At 46.4% G+C, this 20,618-nt stretch overlaps 4 protein-coding genes across 4 annotated transcripts; 2 read left to right on the top strand and 2 right to left on the bottom strand.

Moving 5' to 3' along the window:
• Window positions 1-6,073: 6,073 nt before the first annotated feature.
• On the bottom strand, window positions 6,074-7,218 carry LOC124278738. The gene is made up of 2 exons (XM_046714504.1): window positions 7,062-7,218; window positions 6,074-6,520 (listed from the first exon to the last, which is right to left on the bottom strand). Exons 1-2 carry the CDS (start codon window positions 7,107-7,109, stop codon window positions 6,203-6,205), a joined length of 366 nt encoding a protein of 121 aa, XP_046570460.1. The 5' UTR covers window positions 7,110-7,218; the 3' UTR covers window positions 6,074-6,202.
• A 3,084-nt stretch (window positions 7,219-10,302) lies between these two features.
• LOC124278782 lies at window positions 10,303-11,289 on the bottom strand. Its single transcript, XM_046714557.1, has one exon. The coding sequence runs from the start codon at window positions 11,287-11,289 to the stop codon at window positions 10,303-10,305; it is 987 nt and encodes a 328-aa protein (XP_046570513.1).
• A 4-nt stretch (window positions 11,290-11,293) lies between these two features.
• Window positions 11,294-13,036, top strand: LOC124278781 (putative protein FAM47C). Its single transcript, XM_046714556.1, has one exon. The coding sequence runs from the start codon at window positions 11,294-11,296 to the stop codon at window positions 13,034-13,036; it is 1,743 nt and encodes a 580-aa protein (XP_046570512.1).
• A 405-nt stretch (window positions 13,037-13,441) lies between these two features.
• Window positions 13,442-20,611, top strand: LOC124278780. Its single transcript, XM_046714555.1, has 3 exons — window positions 13,442-13,462; window positions 19,911-20,351; window positions 20,408-20,611. The coding sequence occupies exons 1-3, from the start codon at window positions 13,442-13,444 to the stop codon at window positions 20,609-20,611; spliced, it is 666 nt and encodes a 221-aa protein (XP_046570511.1).
• The last annotated feature ends 7 nt before the right edge of the window (window positions 20,612-20,618 follow it).

Below are 20,618 nucleotides of genomic sequence, written 5' to 3'. Positions count from 1 at the left end.
TTTATGGCTTTGTTTTGTAGACAATTCGCGTCTTCCAAAATCTTTTTTTGGTTCAAGAAGTTTATCCTTCCACCGCCAACATCTGAACCTCGCTCCCTTCTGCTCTTTATAAATTATATCGTGGAGTATTAAGGTTTGCAAAGCATCTTCTGAAGATTTCAAGTAGTAAAACTATTTATGATCTGTACTTTCTGACAGTACCAAAAAATATTGGGTTCCAGGAACCACGTTCATCTCCTCGGTGGAAGAAGGCATCCTGAAGGCCGTCCCTGCTGTGATGTCTCGGCTGCTGAAGGACCCCAGCCCACTACTCGACGTGGCCAGCGCCAGTGACATTGTGGCCTTCTTCTCCGGCCCCTGCGTCTACGGGTATAAACCTTCCCCGCCATGGTGGATCTTCGACCTTGGGGAGGAAATGAAGGTCGTCAGCATCAGCGTGAAGAACGCCGGTAGCTGCTGCAGTGAGTACCGTGTTGCGGGTTTCCGTGGATTTATACCAGTGAGTGAGTGAGTAAGTGCCGTGTTGCAGGTGTCCGTGGATTTATACCAGTGAGTGAGTGAGGTTTTACGAAGCTTTTAGCTATATTCCAGCAATAACACGATAGGGGACACCAGAGACGGGCTTCACACATTGTATCTAACTGTGTTCGGCAGGAAACCGAACCCGGGTTTCCGGCGTGACAAGAGAACGCCATAACCACAATTCAACCCAACGACCTGATTATACGAATATGGCGGAGTTGGATTCAGGCGATATGGTATATGTAAGGGGAGGGGGATGTAGCCTAGTGGTGAATGCGCTCGTGTAACGCCTTATACACCGTTTCGTCTGTCACCCGGGCTCGATTCCCCATGCTTGTAAAACGCGTGAAACTAAGTTCTGGTATGCCCGGTCGTGATAGTGTAGAAATATTGTTAAAGACAGCGTAAAATCACACTCACTTACATAGTCATTCTATGTGTATTTTATGTACTTTTAGTGTATTCAAACAAATTGGCATCATGTTTGACCTGCGTGTTACCTCTCCTACTGCAGTATTTAATAGATGGTATTTTCAGATAAAGATCATATGTGGTACTAGCAAGATCGAGACAGAAATTTCTTCTATTCAGATCCTTGGCTGGGCAACTTTACCGTGGAGGTTGGCAATAGGTTGTCTGCCACCGACAACGAGATGTACGGAAGCAAGATCTGTGTGGAACAGAGCGGCCAGGTTCCCCCGAACATCACAGTCTCGCACCAGTGCGTCAGGCATGTACAGGGCCGATACGTCAAGCTCAGGTCCAAGTGTGTAGACCTGTTCGGGAGTGTCCTGTCATGTGACCTTCACGTCCACGCAGTGACCGCGCCGACCACTGGACGCAGGTCTGCAGGTAGGATTTTACAACTGCGGGTTCGAATCCTGGATTAAGCCTGATCATGATATGTGGTTTGTCAGCACCACTGGTGTAGTTTGAATGGGCTCTCATCTCATCTTCAGTCGACATGTCGTAATAAAAGTTGAATAGGTTAAACCAAATTCACTTTAATTGCAACGACATGTCCTCCGAGGTTTAAATATACCTATCTTGCCACACATAAATGTCGTTTTCTGATTGGCTGAGCGCGCTCCTACTATTTTCAATGTACCCCGCTTACAAGCGAGTACCATTTTCTATGTACCCGGCTGGGAATGCCGAACTCATTTGGTACTTCGTAGTAGTAATTCTTAATCTCGAATAACAATGAATCACGTATGATGTACGGAAATTACCGATGTTTTGCGAATGCAAATCGATGGAAGGGGAGATAACTCTAAATTTGTTTTTCTTGTCGTCTTATCGTCAGGTACTCGATACTATTATCCGATTCCCGTGCTTCAAACAGTTCAAATTACTATTGAGGTGTTCGGTAAGATAAATACGTTGTTCACTGGTCCCTCGGGGCCCATGGATTGATGTACTCACGATGTTTCTTTATGTTCCCCTCGCCCTTCGGGCTCAGAGAACATAAACAAACATCGAGGGTACATCAGCCCATGTCCCCCTCGAGACCAGTGAACAACTTATAATGTGTTGGAGTCATCCCTCGCCTTCAGGTTGTAGGTAGGATGTGTGATGTTGTTCTAGTATACACATACTACAAGCACCAGCAGCTGAGGGGATGTAATACATCCGTCTAGGGTCCATGCAGATGGCCAAAGAATTATAAGTCCCCATGGTCCCTAGTATGGTGATCTACCTTCAGCTGCTGGTGATCTATAGCCCTGTTTTATATTGAATTGTCCTGCATTATAGTATAAGTATTAAGTTACATGCTAGTTTTATATCTCTATCTGTGATACTCTAGTTTTAGCGTTTATCGTAAACAGTTTTATAACTTCTAATTATAATTGATCTTTAATGATAATTAATTGTTCTCGTCACGATATGGCTGAAATACTGCCGATGTGACTCACTCACTCACTCAAATAGTTGCCGGGGTCTCTATAATACCAGATATAGCCCATGTTGTTTACGTTTTGTGTTTCCCTCCAATATTAAGGAGTGGTATAACGGATATACTGTTAAAAGTGACGTTTGATACATCACTCAGTCATTCAAGTGATAACTGATTCACTTTTTCCGAATCTGTACATGCAGTGTTTACACAAGACCGGAAGTCCGCCCCAGAAGGAGGGTATGACCTTGACTGTGCTCGCCAGTGTATGGATGAAGACACGTGTGTAAAGTTCGGCGTGAGCAGCTCGGGTCAGTGCGTGTTGTATGACCGCCAGGTGGACACAGCCCAGGACAGCTTCTCTTTGTCTCACATCAGCCTGTGACACGATCATTATCATATGTCTGAGGCATGGATCATATCAGTGTGAGACATGGATCATATCAGTGTGAGACATGGATCATATCAGTGTGAGACATGGATCATACAGGTGTGAGACATGGATCATATCAGTGTGAGATATGGATCATATTGTCTAAGACATGGATCATACCAATGAGAGACATGGATCATATCGGTGTAAAGCATGGATCATACTGGTGTGAGACATGGATCATATCAGTGTGAGATATGGATCATATTGTCTAAGACATGGATCATACCAATGTGAGACATGGATCATATCGGTGTAAAGCATGGATCATATCGGTGTGAGACATGGTTCATATCGGTGTGAGATATGGATCATATCAGTGTGAGACATGGATCATACTGGTGTGAGATATGGATCATATCAGTGTGAGACATGGTTCATATCGGTGTGAGATATGGATCATATCAGTGTGAGACATGGATCATATCAGTGTGAGACATGGGTCATACTGGTGTGAGACATGGTTCATATCAGTGTGAGACATGGATCATACCGATGTGAGACATGGATCATATCGGTGTGAGACATGGATCATATCGGTGTAAAGAATGGATCATATCGGTGTGAGACATGGTTCATATCGGTGTGAGACATGGGTCATATCGGTGTAAAGCATGGATCATATCGGTGTGAGACATGGATCATATCGGTGTGAGACATGGATCATATCGGTGTAAAGCATGGATCATATCGGTGTGAGACATGGATCATATCGGTGTGAGACATGGATCATATCGGTGTAAAGCATGGATCATATCGGTGTGAGACATGGATCATATCGGTGTGAGACATGGTTCATATCGGTGTGAGACATGGTTCATATCGGTGTAAAGCATGGATCATATCGGTGTGAGACATGGATCATATCGGTGTGAGACATGGATCATATCGGTGTGAGACATGGTTCATATCGGTGTGAGACATGGTTCATATCGGTGTGAGACATGGATCATATCGGTGTAAAGCATGGATCATATCGGTGTGAGACATGGTTCATATCGGTGTGAGACATGGTTCATATCGGTGTAAAGCATGGATCATATCGGTGTAAAGCATGGATCATATCGGTGTGAGACATGGATCATATCAGTGTGAGACATGGATCATATCGGTGTGAGACATGGATCATATCGGTGTGAGACATGGTTCATATCGGTGTGAGACATGGATCATATCGGTGTGAGACATGGTTCATATCGGTGTGAGACATGGATCATATCGGTGTGAGACATGGATCATATCGGTGTGAGACATGGATCATATCGGTGTGAGACATGGATCATATCGGTGTGAGACATGGATCATATCGGTGTGAGACATGGTTCATATCGGTGTGAGACATGGTTCATATCGGTGTGAGACATGGTTCATATCGGTGTGAGACATGGATCATATCGGTGTGAGACATGGTTCATATCGGTGTGAGACATGGTTCATATCGGTGTGAGACATGGATCATATCGGTGTGGACATGGTTCATATCGGTGTGAGACATGGATCATATCGGTGTGAGACATGGATCATATCGGTGTGAGACATGGTTCATATCGGTGTGAGACATGGTTCATATCGGTGTGAGACATGGATCATATCGGTGTGAGACATGGATCATATCAGTGTGAGACATGGATCATATCGGTGTGAGACATGGATCATATCGGTGTGAGACATGGTTCATATCAGTGTGAGACATGGATCATATCGGTGTGAGACATGGATCATATCGGTGTGAGACATGGTTCATATCGGTGTGAGACATGGTTCATATCGGTGTGAGACATGGATCATATCGGTGTGAGACATGGTTCATATCGGTGTGAGACATGGATCATATCGGTGTGAGACATGGTTCATATCGGTGTGAGACATGGTTCATATCGGTGTGAGACATGGATCATATCGGTGTGAGACATGGTTCATATCGGTGTGAGACATGGTTCATATCGGTGTGAGACATGGATCATATCGGTGTGAGACATGGATCATATCGGTGTGAGACATGGTTCATATCGGTGTGAGACATGGTTCATATCGGTGTAAAGCATGGATCATATCGGTGTAAAGCATGGATCATATCGGTGTGAGACATGGATCATATCAGTGTGAGACATGGATCATATCGGTGTGAGACATGGATCATATCGGTGTGAGACATGGTTCATATCGGTGTGAGACATGGATCATATCGGTGTGAGACATGGTTCATATCGGTGTGAGACATGGATCATATCGGTGTGAGACATGGTTCATATCGGTGTGAGACATGGATCATATCGGTGTGAGACATGGATCATATCGGTGTGAGACATGGATCATATCGGTGTGAGACATGGTTCATATCGGTGTGAGACATGGATCATATCGGTGTGAGGCATGGATCATATCGGTGTGAGGCATGGATCATATCGGTGTGAGACATGGTTCATATCGGTGTGAGACATGGTTCATATCGGTGTGAGGCATGGTTCATATCGGTGTGAGACATGGATCATATCGGTGTGAGACATGGATCATATCGGTGTGAACCATGGGTCATATTGAGTTGAGTTGGGCTTTGCGTCACATCAGCACTATTCCAGCCATATAGTGCCGAGATACTTTGTTCCAATTTTTAGTTATGTAATGTGAATGACGGATTGCTTGTTTTTGAATTTGGTGCTAGGACATTTTATGTTTTTAAAATAATAATATAAGGACTACATATGTTTTGGGAATAAAACTCATTTGGACTTTGTACTTAGAATGTTTATGAATGCAGACTTGATCTCGTCTCTATATGGCTGGAATAATGCCGACTCAACTCTCAACTCAATATGACCCATGTCTCCATGGTCTTATCGGTCTGATAGATGGATCATATCGGTCTAAGATGTTGATCACATTGGGCTGAGACATGGATTATATTGGCCTGATTCATGGATCATATCAGTCTCAGGTATAGAGCATATGTACCGCTGTCCCACATCTATCATGCCTCACAGTGTGTGGACGCATTCCCTGTGCATGTTCACCTTCTGTTGCCGATACTTATTTCTGATGTATACAGTAAAAGCAGGTAGCCTATGCCAGTTGCCCCCTGGAGCCCCAAACTGTGTGAACACATCCATCACAACCAACAGCCAGACACGTTTATCACCCTAACACGTCCCAGTGGGATGACTACATTCATTTTCTGACATTCAAGAATATATAGATAAAGGAATATGTCAACATAATATCTCTTATCATTATGAATAACTATTTACTGTAACGGACGCCATATTGGAACAACACAAAGAACAGGGTACAGTGTTGATCTTATTAATATGCAGTGAAGACGTCAGAAGTGAGACACATGTGCGCACCTGTAATTAGATGCACGTGCCGAAGAAGGCGTCTAGTCCAGTCTTGCCGTTAGGTCGACAAGAGAGGCCTGCCGCACAGTCGCACCACTCTCCGGGATTGTGGACCAGACACTTCTCTCCAGAGGTCGGGATCGTCTTGCACATGGTCGTGATGCCGGGATAGGGGTTGTTCAGGGGTAGGTCGATGGGTTGGAGCTGTCGGCGTCCGTGGACGGGGGTGTAAAAGTGGACACAGCACTGACCGGCGCCACATGTGGGGGTGCACGTGTATGTCTTGGGTTGGCTGAGCTGCTTCAGACCGGACAGGTCAGTCACAGAGGCGCTCTGCAAGGATGGGTGAATGGGTGTTGAATGATTGAATAGTTGGATGGTTGAATGGTTGGGCGGTTGAATGGCTGAGTTGTATGGTGTTGAGTGGTTGGCCGGTTGTGAGGTTGAATGGTTGACTGTGTTAGAGAGGGATACCCAACATTCCATTCCCTTATGTCATAAAATGTCAACCAGGAACAGGATGACTCGATTTGATATATTTTCTCATTTTAAAGAAACCTACAAGGTCAAATGAGTGCGTGAGTAGGGTGGTCACGGGTTGAGTGTGCGTGATTACGCGAATGCGTGAAAAGAGAAAGCAGCAGTTAGACCCGTGTACACGTCAGTGGTTAGACACTTATGTACATGTAGCGTGAAGGTGCCCTGGTGAGTGGATGAGTGAGTGTCTCCAATGAAGCCCATCAATGATCTTTGAAAGCATACGATTCGAATAAAAAATGACGGGATCTTCTCACGTTAAGAATCGTATACCTGGAACCACAGACAGTGGCGCCCCCAGGGCCGTCTTTTCTGAATGAAGCCAATTTACAAATACCTGGACGCCGACGGCCAACAGACACAGACAGACGACAGCGATGTACATGGCCCCAGCAGCTTCACCAGGAGTAGGAGCGACCACTCAGCGGAAGGTTGTCTGATACTACGAGACAGCAGGTGCTTCAACATGGCTTCTTTCACATGAATAGAACATGTGTATAGGTGCGGAAGTGCTCGGTAGCAAGTAATCAGGACAAACGTGAACCACGGTCAACCCATACATACACGTAGACGCATGATCATAGTCAGCGTTGATCACTGACCAGGGCAGTTCCTAGACAGTGGGCATAAAGGGTAAATCAGATACCTCATAATTGTCGGATGATGTCAACCTGACGCGACATGCCAGATGAGTGGTCACATCACGTGCTACAAGGTGTCATGTGACATGCCAGATGAGTGGTCACATCACGTGCTACAAGGAGTCATGTGACATGTTGGCTGAGTGGTCAAATCAGTTATTACAAGGTGTCAGGTGACATTCTCGTTGAGTGGTGAGATCAGTTGCTACAAGGTGTCAAGTGACATGCTAGTTGAGTGGTCACATCACGTGCTACAAGGTGTCATGTGCATGCTAGTTCAGGTGTCAGATCACGTGCTACAAGGTGTCATGTGACATGCTAGTTGAGTGGTCACATCACGTGCTACAAGGTGTCATGTGCATGCTAGTTGAGTGGTGAGATCACTTGGTACAAGGTGTCATGTGGCATGCTAGTTGAGTGGTGATATCACTTGCTACAAGGTGTCCTGTGACATGCTAGTTGAGTGGTGAGATCACTTGGTACAAGGTGTCATGTGGCATGCTAGTTGAGTGGTGATATCACTTGCTACAAGGTGTCCTGTGACATGCTGGTTAAGTGGTGACATTACTTGCTACAAGGTGTCATGTGACATGCTAGCTGAGGGGTGAGATCGCGTACTACAAGGTGTCATGTGACATGCTAGTTGAGGGGTGAGACCACGTGCTACAAGGCGTCATGTGGCATGCTAGTTGAGTGGTGAGATTACGTGCTACAAGGTGTTATGTGACATGCTTGTGGAGCGGTGAGTCCATTAGCTACAAGGTGCCATGTGACATGCTGGTGGAGCGGTGAGACCACGTGCTACAAGGTGTCATGTGACATGCTGGTGGACCGGTGAGTCCACATTCTACAAAGTGTCATGTAAATGAAACACTACACTACACATAAACATTCACCACATTTTTATAAAGGCCAAATTCATTACAAAAGAACATCGCACTAAATATCTAAATAACGTACGTATCGTTGTCCCCACATACCTTCACCTGACCTCATCCCTCGCCCTGGACACCCCCTTCTGTCTTTCACCCAATCCAAGCCTGATCCCTCAACTACATACCTCACCCAGTCCCTACCCCCGTCAAATTGCCCCTCCCAAAACCTAGCCTGGTCCGCCCCCTTAGTCCCACCCCTACATCATTGACCTACGTATCACCTCAAGAATACCTCATGCTCAAGACCCCATGTTATCTCCACGCCTTACCATCGAAACACCTTTCAACCTAAACCCATTCTAGATAATATATTGCAGGTTTACAATCCATGACTAGATGATATACAACAGTTGTACAGTCCATGACTAAATGATATACAACAGTTGTACAGTCCATGACTAGATGATATACTACAGTTGTACAATCCATGACTAGATGATATACTACAGTTGTACAATCCATGGCTAGATGATATACTACAGTTGTACAATCCGTGACTAGATGATATACTACAGTTGTACAACCCATGGCTAGATGATATACTACAGTTGTACAATCCATGACTAGATGATATACTACATATGTACAATCCATGACTAGATGATATACAACAGTTGTATAATCCATGACTAGATGATATACTACAGTTGTACAATCCATGGGGGATGATATACTACAGTTGTACAATCCATGACTAGATGATATACTACATATGTACAATCCATGACTAGATGATATACAACAGTTGTATAATCCATGACTAGATGATATACTACAGTTGTACAATCCATGGCTAGATGATATACTACAGTTGTACAATCCATGACTAGATGATATACTACAGTTGAAAATCCATGACTAGATGACATACTACAGTTGTACAATCCATGACTAGATTATATACTACATTTGTACAATCCATGACTAGATGACATACTACAGTTGTACAATCCATGACTAGATGATATACTACAGTTGTACAATCCATGACTAGATGATATACTACAGTTGTACAATCCATGACTTGATGATATACTCTAAGGTTTACAATCCATGACTAGATGATATACTACAGTTGTACAATCCATGACTTGATGATAACCTCCAGGTTTACAATCCATGACTAGATGATATACAACAGCTGTACACTCCATGACTAGAGGATATACTACAGTTGTACAATCCATGACTAGAGGATATACTACAGCTGTACAATCCATGACTAGAGGATATACTACAGCTGTACAATCCATGACTAGATGATATACTACAGCTGTACAATCCATGACTAGATGATATACTACAGCTGTACAGTCCATGACTAGATGATATACTACAGCTAAATGACATATTGCAGCTGAACAACCCAAAGCTAACGGCGTACTGCAGTTGTACAGTCTAAAGCTGAATGACATATTGCAGCTGAACAACCCAAAGCTAACGGCGTACTGCAGTTGTACAGTCTAAAGCTGAATGACATATTGCAGCTGAACAACCCAAAGCTAACGGCGTACTGCAGTTGTACATGTACTGTTCTTGGCTAAGTGATGTAATAGTGTGATCCAATGTTTCATAGTCAATGACGTCATGCATGCAAACGCACGTACCAATTTATTTCTGTTGCCGGAATACATCGCGATCATACTGCTTTGACACTGCTACACAACGTGAATGTAAGGAGAACGTACAGTTTGAGCGTAGTTGACACCTTATCCATCTCTACAACGCCGTATAACGAGGGAGGAGAATCCGACGTGGTGCGGGTCTTGCACGTTCACCTCTTTGCTAAAACCCTTGAGGCAAACCCAAGTGTAGCTGGGATCATTCTGTTCCGGGCACTACAGTCCCTTGGTATATTCATCGCGCTATTTATCCTCCAGCCAGTTCGTACTTACGGCGTTCCAGCCTTTACAACTCCATCAAATGAATTTTATCAGAATGACATTTTATATCACAGAAACCACATTTTTAAACATGTAGTTAGTTTCAAAATCCGTCACACTCACAGATGAGAGGTCAAGGTGACATTTGAAACGCTCTTAAAGTTATCGGACTTCGAGTCTTCGAGCTGGTATTCCGAGTGTGTCAAGGGTATTGCAACACACTTTGGCTTGAACATACACAAGAATGTAGCTCTGTACATCTCACTGAGCATCATGTGGGAGAAAAAGTCCACGGACAAACCCAGCAGGACACAGGTGGAGCCTAAGTCTTGTATCACCATGTACACGTTCTTGTAGTAGTGAGAAAAGTAACCGTAGACGGGGCTGAGGTCAAAGGCCATGGAGTTGGTGACCATGGGCACGCAGAGCACTAAGTACAGGCAGTTTGTGACAAGGATCGTGACTGTCGTCTGCTTCTCCCGCGCTTTCATCTTGTCTACCACTCTGGCGTTGGTGATATTTTCTCTGAACTGCCTCTGACGACGAAGGGAGATGACAACGACGATATTGAAGATGAGCGCCGTCGTAATGGCCAGATAAACAGCCAGCACCCTGGCTGTCGTCGACCACGCCGTGACCACGGACACGTGATTCTTGTAAAAACCAGTCTCGCAGACACTGTAGGTTGTGATCCCATCTTTGTGGTTGGTGATGACGGTGTTGCGGACGAGGCTGTGTATATGGACGAGCACGGAGAAAAGAGAAACACCCATGATGAACTGTCCAGGTGAGTGAACCAAGCGGTATTGCTTGGCCTTCAACGGCGTCGTGGTCACCAAAAACCTTTCCATGGAAACAACGCAGGCAATGATGAAGGTGAATCGCCTGAGAACCACCGCGACGTAGTTGGCAACGTAGATGCCGAACATGATGGAGAAGAGGTTGGTGGTGTTTCCGTACGTGACCAACCTGACGGTGTATGGGACCATGACGAGACTGTACAGGAGCTGAGAGATGCTGCTAGCCAACAGGTAGGCGTTGGTGCTGGAACGCATCGACTTTCGGCAGAAGACGCAGATGTTGATAGTGTTCAGGACCGTCCCCATCACGATGAAGGGGATGTTTAGTTTCATGAGGACACCACTAACCCGGTTATATGTCGTGTCTGAGAGAAGCGGTGTCTCGTCCGTACCATTCCCTCCTGAGAGACGATGTGCCCCATCTGTACAATTCCCTCCTGAGAGACGATGTGCCCCATCTGTACAATTCCCTCTTGAGAGACGATGTGCCCCATCTGTACCATTCCCTCCAGAGAGACGATGTGCCCCATCTGTACCATTCCCTCCAGAGGGACGATGTGTCCCATCTGTACCATTCCCTCCAGAGAGACGATGTGTCCCATCTGTACCATTCCCTCCTGAGAGACGATGTGCCCCATCTGTACCATTCCCTCTTGAGCGACGATGTGCCCCATCTGTACCATTCACTCCTGAGAGACGATGTGCCCCATCTGTACCATTCCCTCCTGAGAGACGATGTGTCCCATCTGTACCATTCCCTCCTGAGAGACGATGTGCCCCATCTGTACCATTCCCTCCTGAGAGACGATGTGTCCCATCTGTACCATTCCCTCCTGAGAGACGATGTGCCCCATCTGTACCATTCACTCCTGAGAGACGATGTGTCCCATCTGTACCATTCCCTCCTGAGAGACGATGTGTCCCATCTGTACCATTCACTCCTGAGAGACGATGTGCCCCATCTGTACAATTCCCTCCTGAGAGACGATGTGCCCCATCTGTACCATTCCCTCTTGAGCGACGATGTGTCCCATCTGTACCATTCCCTCCTGAGAGACGATGTGCCCCATCTGTACAATTCCGTCCTGAGAGACGATGTGTCCCATCTGTACCATTCCCTCCTGAGAGACGATGTGTCCCATCTGTACCATTCCCTCCTGAGAGACGATGTGCCCCATCTGTACCATTCCGTCCTGAGAGACGATGTGCCCCATCTGTACCATTCCGTCCTGAGAGACGATGTGCCCCATCTGTACCATTCCCTCCTGAGAGACGATGTGTCCCATCTGTACCATTCCCTCTTGAGCGACGATGTGCCCCATCTGTACCATTCCTCCTGAGAGACGATGTGTCCCATCTGTATCATTCCCTCCTGAGAGACGATGTGCCCCATCTGTACCATTCCCTCCTGAGAGACGATGTGTCCCATCTGTACCATTCCCTCCTGAGAGACGATGTGCCCCATCTGTACCATTCCGTCCTGAGAGACGATGTGTCCCATCTGTACCATTCCCTCCTGAGAGACGATGTGTCCCATCTGTACCATTCCCTCCTGAGAGACGATGTGTCCCATCTGTACCATTCCCTCCAGAGAGACGATGTGCCCCATCTGTACCATTCACTCCTGAGAGACGATGTGTCCCATCTGTACCATTCCCTCCTGAGAGACGATGTGTCCCATCTGTACCATTCCCTCCTGAGAGACGATGTGCCCCATCTGTACCATTCACTCCTGAGAGACGATGTGTCCCATCTGTACCATTCCCTCCTGAGAGACGATGTGCCCCATCTGTACCATTCCCTCTTGAGCGACGATGTGCCCCATCTGTATCATTCCCTCCTGAGAGACGATGTGCCCCATCTGTACCATTCCCTCCTGAAAGACGATGTGCCCCATCTGTACCATTCCCTCCTGAGGGGAAAGGTGTTTTCACTGTCCCTTTCTCGTGTGAGCGTCCTGGAAGTGTTGGGTCAACTTTCCGGTCGGCTGGAGACAGAGATGTTCCAACCCCGTTCTTCTCGGAGCAGTTTGATAGATGAGCCTCATCCGTGACATTACAGAGTCTGTATGCGGTGTCGCAGGGCAGCACTTGACTGACGGTCATAACAGTAAACAGTATTACACCGATATACATCCTTCCCAATCCACGGTGCCGCACTTCACCAGCAGCAGGCCAGTACACAACAGCCGTCGATGGCCTCCGCTCAATGACAAATGACCAAATCTGGTGTTTCCCGAGTGCTCAGGCTGGATAATGAAACGCAGTAAATTGTAGACAATTCTTAGGTTTCGTAAACGAATGTTTCTGGCACGTGAACCTCATCCATTTAGTACGTCAAGACTAGAAATCCATAGAAGTTTAACAGAGACTAAACCTATCGCTTCAGTCAGCGACGGAGCTCCCCGCACTTACTCGATCGATGAAATAAACTCAGTTCTTATATCAGGTGATAACAAATGCGTTCCTATGAAAGACAGGTAAGCTGTTCCGACTGGTGCAAGTGTATAATTAGTGAAGTGTAGGTCATATTAATGTCTACGTGGTACTGGTTAAATCCTCCTCCTGCACACAGAGGTCAACACCAAGGTTACCACAGACGTCAACACAGACGGCATCAGAGATAAACAGATTCAACACAGAGGGCTACACAGACGAGACAGGTCAATACAGACCCCAATATATACTAGCCACATAAAGAAACTGTGCATTGTCAAAATATTATCCCAGTTGATAAGTACGATAACAATGTCAAAGGTACATATAAACTTGAATGGAGGGATCATGAGACCATAACAAGTCGGGAGAATTTCAATTGAAAAGTCAATCACAATGACGTCACGAGTCCACAAGCGGGACAGGGGTCAAACGACCATGTCACAAGCTCAATAATGGGTATGTCCACCATCGGCATTGAGAACAGCAGTGCATCGACGACGCATAGAGCCTATCAAACGTGCAGGGAAGGCTTGTGGGATGTCACGCCAGATTCTCTCAAGTTCTGTTGCAAGGTCAAGGACGTTATCTGGCGGATGAGGAAGACGGCGTAGACGTCGATCCATCTCGTCCGAAACATGCTCTATCGGGGAGAGATCCGGTGAATTTGCAGGCCAAGGCAGTAAGTCAACGTTGTGGTGTTGCAAGAAATCCATAGCAACCCTTGCCGTATGAGGGCGGAATGTTGAAATGTTAACCCAGGGCCATGAAGTTGCAGAAAAGGAATTGCCACAGGTCGAAGAATCTGATCCCTGTAGCCCACACCAGTTAAGTTGCCCTGAACAATCACCAAAGGAGTTCTTTGGCGTGCTGTTATTCCACCCCCAATCATCACGGAACCACCACCAAAGCGATTCCTCTCCAAGACACAGGCCTGTGCATAACGTTCTCCCACGCGTCTATAGGCACGTTTACGTCCATCACTATGGGAAATATTAAACCTGGACTCATATGTAAAAACAACATTTCTCCACGAAAATAAAGGTCTGCGGACATAATTTCGGCACCACATTCGGCGAGCTTGTCGATGACGTTGTGTCAGGATAGGCCGTATGGCGGGACGTCGTGGTCTGATCCCGTGATGACGTAAACGTTGTCGAACTGTGTTGTGGTGGATACGGCGAAGTCCTGGGATGGTTCGGGCAGTCATCACTGCAGTCTGAAACCTGTGGCGAAGATTGGTCACCCTTATCCATCTGTCCTGTCTTGGCGTTGTTACACGTGGACGTCCAAAACGTGGCCGATCGATGACGTCATTTGTGTTCTGGTAACGTCTCATCAGTGCAGAAATGGTGTTCCGGTGGCAGTGGAAATGTGCAGCCACTTGTCGTTGAGACATTCCCCACGGACCATCCCAATGGCCTCATGACGTTGTGCAGACATGCGTTTCAATAGCCGTTTAATTTTTTGAACGATCGCAAGGGCAGGGGTTGAGCTTTCCAAAGTGACAGTATTGTGTGGCATTCATTTGCTTTGTTTCTCTTTCCCGGAATGCACGTGCAACAACGTTTTGCACGTCTCAAGGACGAACCCACTGACGTCACGGAACGTGGCACATGCATGCATGTTGTATACATGTCACTAATCTCTGAGTTTAAATCCTTATGTGTCTACACAGGTTTGATAAATTTACATATTAAATTTTTGTATGCACAGTTTTTTATGTGCCTAGTATAGATAACACATTTCAACAGAGGCATAACCACAGTGAGTGAGTGAGTGAGTAGCAATATTCCAGCAATATCACCGCGGGGGACACCAGAAATGGACTTCACACATAGTACCCATTTGGGGAATTGAACCCGTTCTTCAGCGTGAAAAGCGAACGCCTTAACTACAAGGCTACCCCACCGCCCCCATAACCACAGACCAGCGTGCAGACTACAAGACAGACAATATAGGTCAATCCAGATTCCAAAACGGATCTGTAAAACGGACGTCAAGAAAGACAACACAGACAAAACAGCCGCATATAGACATCAAAACACAAAACACTGACGTCAGCATTGACGTCAACACCGACGTTACAAGAAGCGTCATCACAGACGCCAATGCCACCAATAAGCGATATTCCTTGATCCATGAGCTGCCATTTTAAATACGGTTGTCTCTAGTAGAAGTCGAACTGGCTCAACTCCTCTGTACGACCACGTGCACCTGTCAAGGTAAAGAGTACACTAAGGCATTACGGCTACGTACACTCTCATGTTGTTTTCCGCCACATTCATCCACAATCCTGTTACATCAATCTGGGCCGAAAATTATAGAATCAAATTAGACAAACAGGTGACTGATATTATGAGCACCAATCTATGAAACCACGGCTTCAACCATTGCAATCTCCACTTTACTTAACGTGTATATCACGTAAGTAACCGAATAAAGCTTTTCGTTGCATTATCCCAGCAATATCACACTTGGAGACACTGGTATTGGGCTCCCCTTATTGTACATATGCAGGGAATCGAACCCCGAGTCTTCGGAATGACACATTAAACACTAAGCTACCCCAAACATTGCAAAGAACCGATGGCTCCAAACTAAGTACAAGACACCATACATGCTTCATGATATAAAAATTCATATAAAACCATTATGTTGGTAGAAGTCATTGACCCAAACTAATCTGCTCACAGGAAGTAAACCCTGGATGAAGAATCATGACTATGGATTTTCCATTCATGAGAATGCCTGGATGTGACACATAGTTCTAAAATATACTAGACAAGTAAGTAATGATAAAAACAAAGATTGAAAAAATAAAATAGTATTTCATTATAGACAATGAGAAATAAACCGTCAACCTTCTGATCTCTCACTCACTCTGCTCAGTAATTAAACAGACTGGTTGACACTAGGTGGTTCATTCGACAACAGACTGGTTGACAACAGGTGGTTCATTTGACAACAGACAGGGTTGACACTAGGTGGTTCGTTTGACAACAGACAGGGTTGACACTAGGTGGTTCGTCTGACAACACACAGGGTCTGACACTGACAGGTGGTTCGTCTGACAACAGACAGGGTTGACACTAGGTGGTTCGTCTGACAAGGTTTGACACAGGGTCTGACAACAGACAGGTTGACACGAGGTGGTCTGACAACAGACAGGGTTGACACTAGGTGGTTCGTCTGACAACAGACAGGGTTGACACTAGGTGGTTCGTCTGACAACAGACAGGGTTGACACTAGGTGGTTCGTCTGACAACAGACAGGGTTGACACTAGGTGGTTCGTCTGACAACAGACAGGGTTGACACTAGGTGGTTCGTCTGACAACAGACAGGGTTGACACTAGGTGGTTCGTCTGACAACAGACAGGGTTGACACTAGGTGGTTCGTCTGACAACAGACAGGGTTGACACTAGGTGGTTCGTCTGGACAACATACAACAGACAGGTCTGACACAGACAGGGTGGTTCGTCTGACAACAGACAGGTTGACACTTGTGACTGAGGTGGTTCACTAGGTCTGACAACAGACAGGGTTGACAATAGGTGGTTCGTCTGACAACAGACAGAGTTGACACTAGGTGGTTCGTTTGACAACAGACAGGGTTGACACTAGGTGGTTCGTCTGACAACAGACAGGGTTGACACTAGGTGGTTCGTTTGACAACAGACAGGGTTGACAACAGGTAGGTCGTCTGACAACAGACAGGGTTGACACTAGGTGGTTCGTCTGACAACAGACAGGGTTGACAATAGGTGGTTCGTCTGACAACAGACAGGGTCGACAACAGGTGGTTCATTTGACAACAGACTGGTCGACAACAGGTGGTTCATTTGACAACAGACTGGTTGACAACAGGTGGTTCGTCTGACAACAGACAGGGTTGACACTAGGTGGTTCGTCTGACAACAGACAGGGTTGATATTAGGTGGTTCGTCTGCCAACAGACAGGGTTGACAATAGGTGGTTCGTCTGACAACAGACAGGGTTGAGAATAGGTGGTTCATTTGACAACAAACAGGGTTGACAATAGGTGGTTCGTCTGACAACAGACAGGGTTGACACTAGGTGGTTCGTCTGACAACATACAGGGTTGACACTAGGTGGTTCGTCTGACAACAGACAGGTTTGACACTAGGTGGTTCGTTTGACAACAGACAGGGTTGACACTAGGTGGTTCGTCTGACAACAGACAGGGTTGACAATAGGTGGTTCGTCTGACAACAGACAGGGTTGACAACAGGTGGTTCATCTGACAGGTGGACAGGGTTGACAACAATGATTCATCTGACAACAGACAGGGTTGACAATAGGGTTGACACTAGGTGGTTCGTCTGACAACAGACAGGGTTGACACTAGGTGGGTCTGACAACACTAGGTGGTTCGTCTGACAACAGACAGGGTTGACAATAGGTGGTTCGTCTGACAACAGACAGGGTTGACAATAGGTGGTTCGTCTGACAACAGACAGGGTTGACACTAGGTGGTTCATCTGACAACAGACAGGGTTGACACTAGGTGGTTCGTCTGACAACAGACAGGGTTGACACTAGGTGGTTCGTCTGACAACAGACAGAGTTGACACTAGGTGGTTCGTCTGACAATAGACTGGTTCATCTGACAATAGGTGGTTCATCTGACAATAGACAGGGTTGACAATAAAGGGTGGTTCGTCTGACAACAGACAGGGTTGACAATATTTTAGTCGCATCAGGAGGTTCGTTTGACAACAGATTGGGGGTTGACACTAGGTATATCCTGGACAACAGACATATTTTGACACGAGGTGGATTCTGACAACAGACAGCACTGAAAATAGGTAGGTTCGAAAAATAAGTCAGTGACAATACAGTTTCGTTTGACCCTAGACATCTGGGGATGGGATGTAACCCTGTCAAACACACATCATCACCATCCTCCCAGGTCATTTCCACAAACAATGTCCCCTCCCAGGTCATTTCACACCAAACACTGTCCTCCCAGGTCATTCCTCCAAACACTATCCTCCAAGTCATTCCACCAAACACTATCCTCCAGGTCTTTCCACCTAGACACTCTATCCTCCAACAGGTGGTTCGTCTGACAACAGACAGGGGTTGACAAGGTCAGGTCCTCCAAACACTGTCCTCCTCATCTGACAGACAGACCTCCTAGGCTGGTTCATTTGACAACAAACACTGTCCTCCCAGGTTCGTTCTGACAACAGACAGGTTCCACCAAACACTGACAACATACTTGAGTGGTTCTGTCTTGACAACAGACTGGTTCAAACACTAAAATAGGTGGTTCGTTCCCAGGCTATTTCCACTCAAACAGGGCTGGTCACCAGGTGGTCACTGACAAGGTCATTCCGCCAAACACTCATATCCTCCTAGGGCTCTGACAACTGTCATATCAGGTAGGTTCCACAAATTGAAAATGTGGTCCCAGGTCTCCACAACAGACAGGTCATTTCCACCAAAAACACATGGTCATCCCAGGTCATTCCAGTACGCAAACACTGTCGGCTCCAGTCCTAGGTCATTCCACCTAAAACACTATCCTCCTAGGCTATTCCCACCAAACACTGTCATCCTAGGTCATTTCCACCAAACACTGACACTCCAGGTCATTTCCACCAGACACATCCTCCTCCTAGGTCATTTCCACCAAACACTGTCCTCCTAGTCCCCACATACCATCCTCCACAGGATCTATTCCCAGGTCATTCCTCTCCAAACACACTATCCTCCCAGGTCATTTCCACCAAACACTATCCTCCCAGGTCATTCCACCAAACACTGTCCTCCCAGGTCATTCCACCAAACACTGTCATCCCTCCAGGTCATTCCACCCACTTATCCTCCTACACTGTCACTTGCTTGTCCCAGGTCATTCCCACCAAACACTATCCTAGGTTCCTCCCAGGTCATTTCCACCAAACACTGTCCTCCCAGGTCCATTCCCACCAAACACTATCCTCCCAGGTCATTCCACCAAACACTATCCTCCCAGGTCAATTCCACCAAACACTGTCATCCCAGGTCATTCCACCAAACACTGTCATCCCAGGTCATTCCACTCAAACACTATCCTCCCAGGTCATTCCACCCAAACACAGGTCATTCCCAACATACTATCCTCCCAGGTCATTCCACCAAATACCCATCCTCCCAGGTCATTCCATCCAAACACTCTCATCCTCCCAGGTCATTCTCCAAACACTGTCATCCCAGGTCATTCCACCAAACACTATCCTCCCAGGTCATTCCACCAAACACTCATCCTCCCAGGTCCTTGACACTATCGATCCCAGGTCCATTCCACCCAAACACTATCCTCCTAGGTCATTTCCACCAAACACTCATCCTCCCAAGGTCATTCCACCAAACACTATCATCCCAGGTCATTCCACCCAAACACTGTCCTCCCAGGTCATTCCACCAAACAGTTATCCTCCAAAGGTTTGAAACACTTATCCCAGGTCCATTTCCTCCCAGGGCACTACCCATTCCCACCAAACACTATCCTCCAAGGTCATTCGACAAAACACTGTCCTCCCAGGTCATTCCATCAAACACCATCCTCCAAGGTCATTCCACCTAACACTATCCTCCAAGGTCATTCCACCAAACACTGTCCTCCAAGGTCATTCCACCAAACACTATCCTCCTCAGGTCATTCCACCAGACACTGTCCTCCAAGGTCATTCCACCAAACACTATCCTCCCAGGTCATTCCACCAGACACTGTCCTCCCAGTCCCAGGTCATTCCACCAAACACTGTCCTCCCAGGTCATTCCACCAAACACTGTCCTCAAAGGTCATTCCACCAAACACTGTCCTCCCAGTCCCAGGTCATTCCACCAAACACTGTCCTCCCAGGTCATTCCACCAAACACTGTCCTCCCAGGTCATTCCACCAGACACTATCCTCCCAGGTCATTCCACCAGACACTGTCCTCCCAGGTCATTCCACCAAACACTGTCCTCAAAGGTCATTCCACCAAACACTGTCCTCCCAGTCCCAGGTCATTCCACCAAACACTACCCTCCCAGGTCATTCCACGAAACATTGCTCATGCGATCTCTTAAAACATTAAAATATCAACACAAGAATACAGTCACTCTTGACTATTGGCTGAAACAGACTTTTATGCTTCTGAAAGGCAGAAAAGTGACATCTGCACATTATCACTGAACAGAAA

Source organism: Haliotis rubra, unplaced genomic scaffold (assembly GCF_003918875.1).
Source record: "Haliotis rubra isolate DU_JTF1 unplaced genomic scaffold, ASM391887v1 Scf241, whole genome shotgun sequence".
In the NCBI taxonomy this organism is placed as follows: Eukaryota; Metazoa; Mollusca; class Gastropoda; order Lepetellida; family Haliotidae; genus Haliotis; species Haliotis rubra.
Note: the sequence above shows the minus strand (reverse complement) of the source record. Positions and strands in the feature narration are given on the sequence as shown.

What these genes read in the sequence shown, in the direction of transcription:
- LOC124278738 (XM_046714504.1), bottom strand. Translation starts at nt 7,109, where the DNA reads ATGTACATCGCTGTCGTCTGTCTGTGTCTGTTGGCCGTCGGCGTCCAG. An exon ending in TGTTGGCCGTCGGCGTCCAG is followed by an intron (nt 6,521 to 7,061) that starts GTATTTGTAAAT and finishes CCATCCTTGCAG; the next exon opens with AGCGCCTCTGTGACTGACCT.
- LOC124278782 (XM_046714557.1), bottom strand. Translation starts at nt 11,289, where the DNA reads ATGGGGACGGTCCTGAACACTATCAACATCTGCGTCTTCTGCCGAAAG.
- LOC124278781 (XM_046714556.1), top strand. Translation starts at nt 11,294, where the DNA reads ATGAAGGGGATGTTTAGTTTCATGAGGACACCACTAACCCGGTTATAT.
- LOC124278780 (XM_046714555.1), top strand. Translation starts at nt 13,442, where the DNA reads ATGCGTTCCTATGAAAGACAG. An exon ending in TGCGTTCCTATGAAAGACAG is followed by an intron (nt 13,463 to 19,910) that starts GTAAGCTGTTCC and finishes ATTTCCTCCCAG; the next exon opens with GGCACTACCCATTCCCACCA. An exon ending in ACCAGACACTATCCTCCCAG is followed by an intron (nt 20,352 to 20,407) that starts GTCATTCCACCA and finishes CTGTCCTCAAAG; the next exon opens with GTCATTCCACCAAACACTGT.